General features: G+C 34.6%; 1 protein-coding gene across 12 annotated transcripts in view; it reads right to left on the reverse strand.

Annotated features, from left to right (window-relative positions):
- The window catches only part of opa1 (OPA1 mitochondrial dynamin like GTPase), a 75,006-nt gene that overhangs the window by 35,258 nt on the left and 26,023 nt on the right, over positions 1–13,725 (reverse strand). For all 12 annotated transcript variants that reach the window (XM_073952907.1, XM_021476848.3, XM_073952905.1 and 9 more), the window contains 13 exon segments: positions 12,713–12,812; positions 12,472–12,602; positions 12,214–12,286; positions 12,056–12,128; positions 11,865–11,980; positions 7,069–7,133; positions 6,743–6,819; positions 4,588–4,753; positions 3,214–3,366; positions 3,018–3,126; positions 2,865–2,944; positions 899–1,039; positions 686–802 (listed from right to left, as the gene is read on the reverse strand). In XM_073952907.1, coding sequence (XP_073809008.1) covers positions 686–802; positions 899–1,039; positions 2,865–2,944; positions 3,018–3,126; positions 3,214–3,366; positions 4,588–4,753; positions 6,743–6,819; positions 7,069–7,133; positions 11,865–11,980; positions 12,056–12,128; positions 12,214–12,286; positions 12,472–12,602; positions 12,713–12,812 — 1,401 coding nt within the window.

Genomic DNA, 13,725 nt, shown 5'->3' on the forward strand with positions numbered 1-13,725 from the left:
CAAAATTTGGGTGGTTTTAAAACGTAAATTTAAAATGCAATATATTCAACAAAACATAACAGTGTGCTCTTACTCCATTCAGTTAGTAGTGACCAGTGCATAGCGCAAACCGCATAGGCCTACCCACAAGAGGAGGTGAAGGAAAGTTGTTTCTAAATTTGACTCCCCTTCGCTTGCACACGCATCACACAGCACCTGCAGTTAGACTCACCTCATATCATGACACTTTTATCGATCATTTGTTCCGCAATTGACAGCAAGAAAAACAGAAGCATTGTCTGTTCGAAAAGCAGCACCTAATTATGTTCAAAAGAATTTAAAACAACAATGGGACAAATTTACACCCCATTTCAAAAGTAAAACATACTCTAAAAGGTAATGTAATTTACACAACGTTAAGTGCAGTGCGTGGGTGAAAGAGGGCAGTGTTTCGATGTGATCCGGTTATGTTGTGGTTTTGAGACTGCTGGCATTGGTTGCTGTATGGTTAAAAAATATGACAGATAAAATAACAAGATTATTTTCGATTTAAATAAATTAAGAAAAAATAAAATATTAATCTAATATTTTGGACTTTTTTGTGTGTTTGGCCGGGTTTTGGAACGCTTTTGGACTAGAAAAAAATCAGCTACATCTGGCAACACTAACTCCATATTTTTTTAATCATAAATTACGTTTTACCTACCTCAGAGTCTACGAAGTGCCTCTGATAGTAGTAGAAACCTCGTCTGCAGAGGTTGCAATGTAGTAGTGCCTTCTGTAGGAAGTGACGTCGAAAGAGCTGATGCCATGTGTCCTTAATCTACAGAGAGAATCAGTTATACATTCAGCAGCTAGAACAGAAAGCACATAAACCATATATGCAGAATGTTATATATTGTCTCAAGGCCTCACTAACCAATACAGGGTCCACCTCCACCCCTCGGGCCTCCAGGTTTTTGCGCACTGTAGTGACCTCATCATTGGCCAAATATGCTGTGTGATCCTCATGCAGTTTCAGCAGACGCTCCAGCTCATTTTTGGTTTCATTCCGGGTGTGCTGCAGTAAGAGAACACAATAAAGGCTGCATTTAAACGAGTGTGTCTTCATTTTAAAATGGACAATTTTTCTACAGTTATTCAAACAATCACCACATACTCCTGTCCTTATTCATCAAGCTGTGATCATATGACCCATAAGATTTGTTTTAATTTTGAGACGCAAGGTCAAATTTAAAGAAACCTAGACGACAAAAAGAACATTACATATTTTTCTTTATTCTAAAATGAAAAAAGCTACTTTTTATTGTGAATAACACACAATTAAACTAAACCTATTACAGTTTCTATTGATGTCTTACTCCTATTAACATGAACCAAAATGACAGCATTTTAAAGTTTTCTTTTTCCACATTATATTGACATAATCTGTGATTATATCTGAGCATTTTTAATGCGCATACATAATATTTTGTAGCATTGATCATTTAATTTTGCGGTCTGAAGTCAAGCAAACATACAAAGACAATTGCCAGTTGAGCCAGTTTCAAGACACACCATGCTGCCAAATGCTGAAATGTAAGGATACTCAAACACAACTTTTTTTCCATTAAAAAAATATTCACAATTTAACATTTGGTACATAAAATATTTTGCAAGCAATGGTTTTCGTTCTAAATGAGAGACATCTGATTCGCTTTAGCTTGAATTTGGCTGTTAATAACTAATACATTATAATTTGTTTTCAGATTGTTTCTGGTTCTCTTCTGAATACAGCTTGATATAAATATTACAGTGATATACATTGTGCACACTTGGGCTTTGAATGTCACTTTTGTTAGACAAATTGGTCCCACTTTATATTAAGTGGCCTTAAACTATTAATTCCTGTGTAAGTACATATTAGTTGTTACAATGTACTTATTGTGTAAATACATGTATTTACTGTGTACTTACGCTTGATTAAATGCATGTATGTAATTACATCTGTAATTAGTTTTTGTAATTACATTTGTAAATACACTGTTGACCATCCCTTACACCTTAGCCTACCCTTAAACCTACATGCCACCAAACCTGTCCATAACCCAACCTCCATTCCAACTCAAAAGCACCACAAGTGTTCTCAAATACATTATAAACACAGTAAGTACATTGTATTTATTTTTTTGTTGTAAGTACATAGTAGTTAAGGACACTTAATATAAAGTGGGACTGACAAATTAGGTTAGGGGCGAGCTCCACCCGCTGTACTTTTGATTTTCTGTTATCATAGTGTAGGTAAGGTAGTGCGTGAGGTCAGAGACGTGGCCTGTGTCTTATACCTACAATCTCTCCAACTCACTCATCTACCAGCTTAAACATTTTGTGTATCGTTTGTTGTCTTTGATTTTCAATATATTGCTGTAAATATTTATTGTTCTTCATATTATACATATTTTTGCACTTATAATCACTATCTTCTGTAAACAAAATAACACTTTATTGCATTTAGTTAGTTGTGGTATTTTTGTCCCTCGCTCATTGATATTGTGTGTTTGCCTGTTTCATCTAAAATGAATGTTATTCTCCTCACCCTTAACTGACCATTTTTAAGACTGTAAAAATTTTCCTTTAAAATTGCATAAGGGTTACAATTCTGTACTGTAATTACAGAATGTAGCTATTTTTTGCCTGTTTTCAGTCATATAGTGTGTACGGATGTCTACTCTGAAACATAATGGAAACACCAGGAACATTTTCTTTCTTGCTGAAAACATACAAGTATAAAAGCATCCTTAGATTTACTGTATTATAACTAGAACCAACTAATAACACAAACAGTAAAACAAAATAAAGCCTCTATTACTAAAAATGAACCAAATAAAAAGTGTTGCCAAACCAACCTGCTCTGGTGTTCGGTTTTTCCAGCTCATCCACCTCTGCTTCCAGTCTGGCCCCACCATATCAGCTATTACTGACTCAGCTGCGACACAGGAAGATGAGTCACACACTCCAGAGACAAACAGACAAGAGAGGGTTTATGAGGGTAGACGTACTGTCTTTAAGACGAGACTGCAGCGTTTCCTCCATGAACTGTATAGCGGCATCCCACTGGGGCTTGTCTGTGATTGAACGATCCTCCAGAGCGTTGTGTTGAATCACTCTCTGTAAAGCACATACAGGAGTAACATTAAATAACAGCGCTTGAGAATTCTCTCTCTGCTGCTTAACTAAATAATGAGTTGCATTTACCAAGCTGTCCATGGCTCTTTCATTCCACTTGTGTCGTTTGATGCTCTCGTCCTTGACAGCTTCCTTCAGCTTGTCAAAAATGTCATCCTGGTCTTTCCCTTTGTATTCGGCCATGAAGCGGGCAAACTCTTCCTGCAAAGTCTCCCAAGCAACCTGGACAGCAGAGCAAAGAGGAGAGATTGACGGTGAAACGGTTCATATTAAAGTTTGGGGTCAGAATATAATTTAATAACAATTTTTCAGATTTCTTTTTTAATTCTTTTATTAAACAAAGAAGCATTTCATAATTTTTTTTTTATTAATTGAATTGAATTCATTCATTTTTCTTAGTCTCTTTATTAATCACAGGTCGCCACAGCAGAATGAACCGCCAACTTATCCAGCATACGTTTAACACAGCAGATGCCCTTCCAGCTACAACCCAATACTGGGAAACACCCATACACTCTCACAGGCACACACATACACTACGACCAATTTATTTTATTCAATTCACCTATAGCACACGTCTTTAGACTGTAGGTGAAACCGGAGCACCCGGAGGAAACCCATGCCAACACAGGAAGAACATGCAAACTTCACACAGAAATGCCAACTGACCCAGCCGGGACTTGAACCAGTGACCTTCTTGCTGTGAGGCAACAGTGCTAACCACTGAGTCTCCATCTTGCCCAAATTTAATTTAATTTAATTTAATTTAATTTAATTTAATTTAATTTAATTTAATTTAATTTAATTTAATTTAATTTAATTTAATTTAATTTAATTTAATTTAATTTTCTGCTTAGTCCCTTTATTAATTTGGGGTCGCCACAGTCCTTTGTAAATAATATTTATTCAGCACCAAATCAACATATTAGCATGATTTTTGAAGCATCATGCAAGGCTGCAAATTAAAGAAGGCTGAATTAGTTTTTACAATTAAAATAGATTTTTACAAGTTTAAATAAATTTAATTTAAATTTAATAAAAAAAATGTAAAAACTGTAACATACAGTATGGTAATATGATTGTATTTGCGAGTGTATGGGTGTTTCCCAGAGATGGGTTGTTGCTGGAAGGACATCCGCTGCGTAAAATACAAGCTGGATAAGTTCATTCTGCTGTGGCGACCCTAGATTAATAAAGGGACTAAGCCGAAAAGAAAATGAATGAATAATATAATATAATATAATATAATATAATATAATATAATATAATATAATATAATATAATATAATATAATATAATATAATATAATATAATATAATATAAATATTAAGAAAATTCCCATAACTATTTCTATATCCAAGCTTTAAAAAACAAAAACAACTACAAAATGAACAAATATGCATTAACAAATATGAACATTAGTCCTTCCTTGGTGTTCATTACCTCTAGTGCTTTATGAGGAAGTTGTTTATCAGTCCATTGCTTGAGTTTGATGTCTACAGTGGTGTTAAAAGTTCCAGAGTTCATGGTCTGTGCAGCAGGCAGGTAGATGTTCTCTATGACGTGTGTCGAGACTCTTTCCCAAAGCTTCTTCTGTAAGATAGACTCCCTAAAACAACAACAAAAAAGAAACCTTTGTTTTTTCTAAAAACATACACAATCAAACAGAGAGCAAGAGCACAATAAACAATGCTAATTCATTTATTTTAGGCCCTTCAACCATCATAAAAAAAGCTTCAAATATGTGCTAAACAGTCTAAAGACTTGACATTACGATGAGAATATTCTGAGGTTGCCGATACAGCTCATTTATCATAAAAATGCAGCCATATTTCATAGCTTCCTGTTTGCTTTGTTCTATCGTGGTACATCAATATACACACATCTCCAATAGCACCAAACTAGCGCTGGCCAGAGAAGCCACCCTCCAGCTATTCATCATGCCATTGATTTGAGAGGCTGATGGAGCACACTGGGCCCCCTACAAGCATCTGATCTACTTCATTTAGCCCGCTCCTTTGGGTTTTGGCTTCATAACTCCAGGTACAGCGTGCGGCTTTGCATTCTGATGGTAGAGTCTGTCCTGGAGGCATGAAATGGAGATGCAAAGTTGAATGTCTGCAAGCCAACAATGAGTCGGAAGAGTGAGAATAGCTCATTACTGGTTATCGCTTGTGCCGATGAAGAGCATATAAATCACATGCTGTCAAGTGATAAGCTCTCATGTTAAAAATTACAGCGGCTAGATTTAACATCTGATGTGATCACAAGATATAACAGTTATAAAATACACTTTATTAGAAAATAATAATTATAAATAACATACACAAAAAGTATAATTATAAATAACATACACAACACCTTATTCTGTATTTTCCACAGCTTTTGACATTGAATGTGTCATAATGCAAAATGCAAAATAAGTTTAGTAAGTTAGTTAGTTAGTTAGTTAGTTAGTTAGTTAGTTAGTTAGTTAGTTAGTTAGTTAGTTAGTTAGTTAGTTAGTTAGTTAGTTAGTTAGTTAGTTAGTTAGGAAGGAATTGGTGCCTCTCAATTTCCTTCATTTAGTTCCTGATTTTGGCTATTTTCCTTTAATTTTTAATTTCCTTGCATCTTAGCTTCCTTCAGGATGCAACAGGAGGACACAAGGAAAAAAACAAGGATGGAGAAATGATCACTTCAAAGCATCATCATTTAATAAATATGATTAAGTCCGGATTCTTGAATATTTTAAATAAGTATTTATATTGTAATAGTTTCAACCTCCACAAAACACTGTATTTTTTTTTTCACTTATGATTAATAATGAAATATTCCCTGTTAATAACTAAAGGAGCTGTGAAAACAAACCACATTTACAATAACTTTATGCTTTATATCCACATTATTATGTGTTTGATTTTTTTACTCTAGCTAGCAATTATTGATGCAAGAAAAGAAGGAGAATTTACAACTTTAAATAAAAGACTTCCGCAATGGATGGATGGATGGATGGATGGATGGATGGATGAATGGATAAATGGATGAATGAAAGAAAGAAAGAAAGAAAGAAAAAAAGAAAGAAAGAAAGAAAGAAAGAAAGAAAGAAAGAAAGAAAGAAAGAAAGAAAGAAAGAAAGAAAGAAAGAAAGAAAGAAAGAAAGAAAGAAAGAAAGAAAAGGCGGCTGGCTGCAATTTTTTTCCTTTTTTAAAAGTCTTTGTAACATCATCATGGTATTTTCTTTTATTACTTCAGCAAATAGGATTGTAAAACAATTCTCGCGATCACTGAATTCTAGGTTTACCAAACTTTGACAACTTCTGCTACTGAGAAACCTGATAATGTGGAAAGAAGTCCTCAAGCCCTGATTATGTGCCTGTTTAACTGAGCTTTGTTGCAGTTTTGTGATGCAAGCTCACGTTGTACAATAAAAGCAATTCTAGTTTGTAGACATTTTGTAGTCAGTTACAATTTAGTTACTTTTTAAATAGGTCAAACAAAATGAACAATAATTCGCACAGGGTACATTGATATTATGATATTAATTTGATTTTAAAAAATGCTCAATCGATTGAGTACATCTAATTTCATAGCAGTTTTGCAAAAGATAAATGCTCACCAGTGTTTTGGTGTAACTTGACTCAAGCTGATCACCTCATCCAAGATCTCATTTTTGGCCTTCTCGTAGAGCTCGTTCTATGAATTAGGAACATGGTATGACAGTTAGAAAACATATACTTCAGCTTTGGTTTTACCACACATGATTATTATTACATTGTTGCATGATTATTACATGATTTAAGTGCTTTTTTGGGGCGAGGAACCGCACTAATGATGCACCAATTACTTTCGACAATTTTAAATTAGAATACTAAACTAAAATTCAGCAAAGTGTGCAAGACTTAAAAATGTAGTTTAGTTTAGTTCAACCCGCTGATTTCTTACCCTGTCCAGCTCTCGTAAGCGAGGATAGTTGTTCTTCCACTCAGTCTCCAGGTTAAATCGAGAAGCTGCACAGCAAAGAAAATCTGGGTCAGTTTAGATTATTTTAGGTTATACCCAAGTAACGCAGCTAGTTACTTTTTTGGAGAGTAACCCAATGTCGTAATTTATTACTTTTAAAAGTAACTTTCCCTAACACTGATCAGGGGGGCATTTCCGAAAACCATCGTTAGCAAACTGAGGTCGCAAGTTCCGTTGTTACATACAATTAGCTAATTAAGTGTTTCCCAAATCCATCGTTCCAACAAACATTTGCAAACTGTTTGAACTACACCTCTAGAGCTGTAGTTAGAGAAATAGTTCCCAGTTGTGTTCAGTTTGCAGTTATCCCCTCTATGCTCTATTCCTTTCAAATGTTTAGGACAAAAAATAACGAACACGTTGCTTTAAATTTTCATTAAAATGTATATACTGCACGTATTGCTCTGGAGTCAGGAAGTTGTCAGAATCTAACGTTATCCTTAATTATATTTTTTAAGTGCTTTTTTTTAAAGGTAAATGAAAGTCAAACAGTGTGTTGTTAACTGCAAAACTCCCATTAAAATACATAGGAAAAGACCCTAAAAGTTCTGAAAGAGATCAAGTCTCAAGCCGGGTAAGAAAAAAATGCAAAAGTAACTCAATAGTACTGCATTACTTACCATAAAATGTAAATAAGTAATGCAGATAGTTACTTTTTTGGAGAGTAACTCAATATCGTAATTTATTAATTCAAAAAATAACCAACACCCCAACACTGATCAGGGGTGTGTTTCAGAAAACTATCATTAGCCAACTAAAGTCGCAAGTTCCGATGTTACAAACAATTAATTAATTTTGTGTTTCCCGAATCCATCATTCTAAACATTCGCAAACTGCGTCGCTACTTGTGCATTTGAACTAAACCTCTAGAGCTGTAGTTAGAAGCATAGTTCCAGGTTGTGTTCTATTTGCAGTTATTCCCCTATAACCTATTCCTTTCAAATGTTTAAAACAAAAAGTAGCAAACACTTTGCTTTAAACTTTCAATAAACTGTATATACCGCATGTATAGCTCTGGAATCAGAAAGTTCACAGAATCTAACGTTAACCTAATTTATAATTTTTAAAATGTTTTTTAAAGGTAAATGTGTGTTGTTAATTGCAGAGCTGCTATTAAAAAAAGGAAAAAATCCCAAAAGATCTCCTAAAAGAAACTTAGTAACACAACATTTTTTTTTTTTTAGAGTAACTTAATATAGTAATTTTTTCTTTCAAAAGTAACTTTCCCCAACAGTGATCAGGGGTCCGTTTCTGAAAACCATCGTTAGCCAACTAACGTGACTCGAACAACGGATCTGCAATAGAGCAATTACAGTTTTGGGAAACACTCGTCACAACATCAATCTTTTCCCAAATGATGCATCTTACTATTGTAGATCAGCCACGATTTACGCTGTTGTTTGGGAAACGCATCCCAGAACAGATGAATGTTAAACAACGAATACTTGAATAAACCAATTAATTAAGTTCACTTAGTCTCCAAAAACAATAAAGCAAACTTTTGACCAAAACAAACTTTCCAATGACAACAGCCCTATTCCTCAGACGCTTCTTCCCATCTCCCTCTGTACACAGACCCAACCACCAGATAGACTGTGCCGCAGCCGTGATCAATGCATCTGGAGCCAAGCGTGCACTGTATCAGCAACCCCACGTCCCCAAGGGGCCTCATGTCCCCAGCACACACTCGGGCCGGCCGTCTCGCTCACACAATGGAGATGACGCTAATTGCTCTGGTTATCGGGCCGGCCCCAGTGCAGCTGTAGAGATCGATAGCCCACACAAAGGTTTGAGGAGCGTCCCGGGTCAGGCAATAAATCTCCAGGCAGAGCGTTAGCAGCGGTGGCCTGTTAATTGGCAGCGCGGAGGCCTAAAACGTGCCTGCAGCAGAAAGTCTGATGCCGGGGTGAGGTGTGACGAAAATCAGCGCGCGCAGGACTGGGGAACAGGCTCTGGGTTTCAGAGTTAAGTGGCTGTCGAGCTGTTTGGTTTGGATTCTATTAGGGTTTATTTACTGGGTCTCATGAGAGCTGATGTGGACAACGCTTCTCAAAATGCCCTTGAAAATCAGCATCTTATTAAGGACTAAAAATAGAAATGGTAAAACAAAAAGCAAGACAATGTTCCTATGTTCCTTTATTATTTCAATGTTTACAAACACTAGATTTTAGCACTAACGCAGTAGTTTTTAACTATTATGGTTGTACAGTCCAGACAATAACTACAGAACTCAGATATGTTTTGAGTTATTTGAAACTTATGGACGTTTTACTAACTATGGTGATGTTTCCATAGTTTTTAAATTTGTGATTTGAGTAAAATTTATTTATATTTGAATTATGAAAATAATATACACGTAAGCATATCATACACACATACATATCACTCACTATTCATTTTGTGCTATAGCACTAACGCAGTAGTTTTCAACCATTTTGACTGAAAAGCCATGACAATAATTACACAACTCGTATTCATTTCTTAGTTATTTGGGATTTATGAATTTTTTACAAACAGTGGTGATGCTTCTATAGTTTTTAACATTATGATTGCAGTTAAATGTATTTAGATTTGTATTATGAAATAATACATGCACATACAGTTGAATTCAGAATTATTAGCCCCCCTTTGAATTTTTTTTTTTTCCAAATGATGTCATATCATAGTATGATAATTTTCATAGTATGTCTGATAATATTTTTTCTTCTAGAGAACGTTTTATTTGTTACATTTTGACTAGAATATAAGCAGTTTTTAATTTTTTTTAAAACCATTTCAAGGTCAAAATTATTAGCACTTTTAAGTTGTATCTTTTTCCTGATAGTCTACAAAACAAACCATTGTAATACAATAACTTGTCTAATTACCCTAACCTGCCTAGTTAACCTAGTTAAGCCTTTAAATGTCAGTTTAAGCTGTATAGAAGTTGTATAGAAAATATCATGGCAAAGATAAAAGTAATCAGTTATTAGAAATGAGTTATTAAAACATTTATGTTGAGAAATGTGTTGAAAAAAATTTTCTCTCCGCTAAACAGAAATTGGGGAAAAAAAACAAACGGGGGGGGGGTTGGCTAATAATTTAGACTTCAACAGTACATATCACATGCACACACATATGATACACTATATTTCTGTGCTTTATACTTTAAACTCGCAGCCACTTTTGCTCCCATATAACATGACGGCAGCGCAATCCAATCCACAGCACAATCCAAGCAGAAGTTGCATTAACATCACATTTCTCTGGTGGAAAAACAGCACTATATGCAACCATACTGCGTGTTTTGCATTAGACAGAAATAAATCAAAACAGCGGTCAGAAACACTTACTCTAATTTCAACACCTGTGCTGTGAAGTAGGGCTGCACAATATATTGTTAAAGCATCGATATCGCAAAGTGTGCAACCACAAAAGTAACATCACAGGATATGCAACATCGAGTCAGAATTATAGTTAAGCTACAGAACAGGTGATTTGTAGAGTCACTAATATGTTTAACCATTATCTGCTTGTTAAGTGTGACGTCATGCAAAGCGGCTTCCGGGTCCAAGCGCTCTGTTCAACTGAATGGGGAGACTCATGAAATGGTAATAATACACGTTTTTAAAGCAATTTAATACTTTCGAAAATCACAATCGCAATATATATGTCCATGCCTAATATCCAATGGCCAGAAAGTGATTCATTTTTTTATAAATTGTTAAAATTTTGGTATTTGTGATGCAGCAAGCCCAGAGATTGTTGTGTACACTATGACTTCATCTTAAATTAATTTTAATGTGTGATATGAATAAAAAGTGATGATAAACGAATGATTTCTCAACTCAAATGAGTGACTGCTTGGACCCAGAAACAGTATTACATACGTCACCAACACGTCACCACTTAACAAGCGGATAGAGTAAAAGTTTATAATGTGTTTTTAAGAGAGTTCAAAGCATTTGGACACAATAAATTATGATGTTTGGAGTTGCAACAAAGATTAATTGTATTTAACTATTTATTTGAAATGTTTTTATTTATTTATTTAGAATTTTTGGCGTTTCAAGTACCAAAATCTACATTTCAAAGCAAACATAAGATTATATTATGTACACTATTGGCAGATAAAGTTGTTTGTTTTAGGGAAAAAACTAAGAATTTTTAGATATTTGGACAAAGCAAAGTAAGAAAAGCATTTTTGGGCATTGTGATTTTTCAATTTCTGTACCTGAAAACAGTTAGATGCCCAAAAAAAGTGTCAAATACACCATCTTGGCAAAGTGTATTTATAGTTATTGATTATCAAAGAAAAATAAAATATCTCAAAGTTTCATTTTTCCAATATCGTCTTATGACGGTAAGAAAAATAACCATATTTCTTAGAGAATAATATGAATAATGGAAACAGGATTTTTCAGCTTTGCTCCTGACATTAAAACATTATATTGCAATTAAGCCCAAAATAATCACATTATTTGTGATAAACATAGTCAATGTTACAGGGGGATTTACATGTATAAATGTATATATAATTCTCTCAACCTTTTACCCTCTTTATTAAAAGTCATAGAAAATTCTTCAGAGCAAATATGTGTTTCTATTCACTAATATAGATGTTTAGCCAGCTGTGAAATTATTTTCTTTGCTTCTGAGAACCCCAGAAATAACAAATGGATCAATAAATTAAGGATATTTTCATCATTCTCCATCTTATCTAGTAGTCTCTGTCTTACCTTTAAAGGCATCTGCTTGTTGCTCTACTGACTCTCTGACCATTTTCCAGAAACAGTCTGACACAGCAAGACTCAGGTTCTTTGTAGTCACCTGATGAGCTTTCAACATGCCATCCCTATAGCAAAAGATAATCCAATGAAAATGTGTAACAAATAACTTAAAAGTGAAAATTGTGTAAACTGAGTCCTACTTCAGCAGTCTTGAGTTCTGGAAGAAGTCCTCCTCATAGTCTTTAATGGAATCTATGCTCTCATTAGGGCTGCCTAAAAAGAGTTGTGTTTGAATAATTTCATCAAAGTAGAGCAAATTTCAAACGCAACTGATTTCCAGAAAAATCCCAAGGTTTACCTTTGCCAGTTACTACAGCAAAGTAGCCCAAAGCCTTCATTGGGAATAATTTGCCTTCTACTATTTGCTGGATCTGCGAAAAAAAATTATAATAATTTATAATTTTTTTTACTTTTGAAGTGTTAAACATTCATCACCTCCACCTTACTGCATTTAATAATTCTGTATTTGTGTCAAAAGATACAAAACAGCGCCCTCTAGTGGCTAATATGGCAAGTAATATTTACTATTCAGAGGTCATTTAGTTAAATCTCTTACTCTGCTTGGACTAGCCAGGTTCTTTTCTGCCAGATCAACCTTAGTAAGAACAAATATGGTCCTTTTGCCCTGAGGGTCCATTTGACTGACCAGATCAGTGACTATACTGCGCTCTGCATCTACTGAGCCATCTGACAAAGACAGAAATAAAGAAAGAGGCAGAGAACATTGTGGGATTAAGCATTATAAGATGTAATACTTGTTAATACTTGAATATTTTCATAAAGGAGTGAAAACTAACCCTGTATACAGAGGATGATGGCGTTTGGATTCTGCATGTAAGCTTTACTAATGCTAAAAATGGTTTCCTTTGTGTCTGCGGCCATTCCAGTTGTCACAGTCTGCGAAAAGAAGTCAATCAGTAGGCAACAAATTACTTTTACACAAGTAATCACCAACAAAACAAACACATAGATTTATAGATTCAAATATATATATATATATATATATATATATATATATATATATATATATATATATATATATATATATATATATATATATATATAAATATACTATAAATATATATTAGAGGTCGAAGCGAAGACAGAGATGTAGTTTGTGAATGGACCATGAAGCGTGCTGAAACTGTGAAGTGCGTAGTCGCAGAGGTGTGAAAAACTTTATAGCGTATGTAAATATCATCCTCAGTGAACGCGGTGAAGATGTGCAGTGAATAGACTTCTGATAACCAAGATGAGCCAGTAACTGTGAAAAAAACCCCAGACCTGAGCAGGATTTTGAGCACATTTCTAGCATGCACGATTATAGGGGTAAAATATGTCTGAGCAAGTTTCTGACAGTGTAATAAGGCTCAGCGTCATAGCATTTGTCTTTCGTGGGTTATGTTGTTATGAATAACATCACATAAATCTGTGTGCTGAGGACGTATGCATTACTTCTGCACTAAAATATCTGTTATTGTTACATTCTTACTAAAATGTGCAGCGATAAATGTGTTGACTGCATTTATTTAGCAGTAAAATTAGCCAGGGTACTAATGTTGCATTAGTAACGAAATTAAAGTGTTGACAGTTCATTTGTTTTGCAATAAAAATCAGTCACTGGTAATGTTGCATTGTTTTTGCAACTTGTTATGAGCTTTCAAACAACATGTGAATATATTTTTCCTGCCGTGTTGCAAAACATTGTGTGTTATTGATGTCACTAGCAACAAGTCGATGCCGATAACAATGATAACATAAAAGTCAACTTTCAAATCAAAAGTCGTTCAGCTCCTTATACACACACACA

This window comes from Danio rerio, chromosome 6 (genome assembly GCF_049306965.1).
Source record: "Danio rerio strain Tuebingen ecotype United States chromosome 6, GRCz12tu, whole genome shotgun sequence".
Taxonomy (NCBI): Eukaryota; Metazoa; Chordata; class Actinopteri; order Cypriniformes; family Danionidae; genus Danio; species Danio rerio.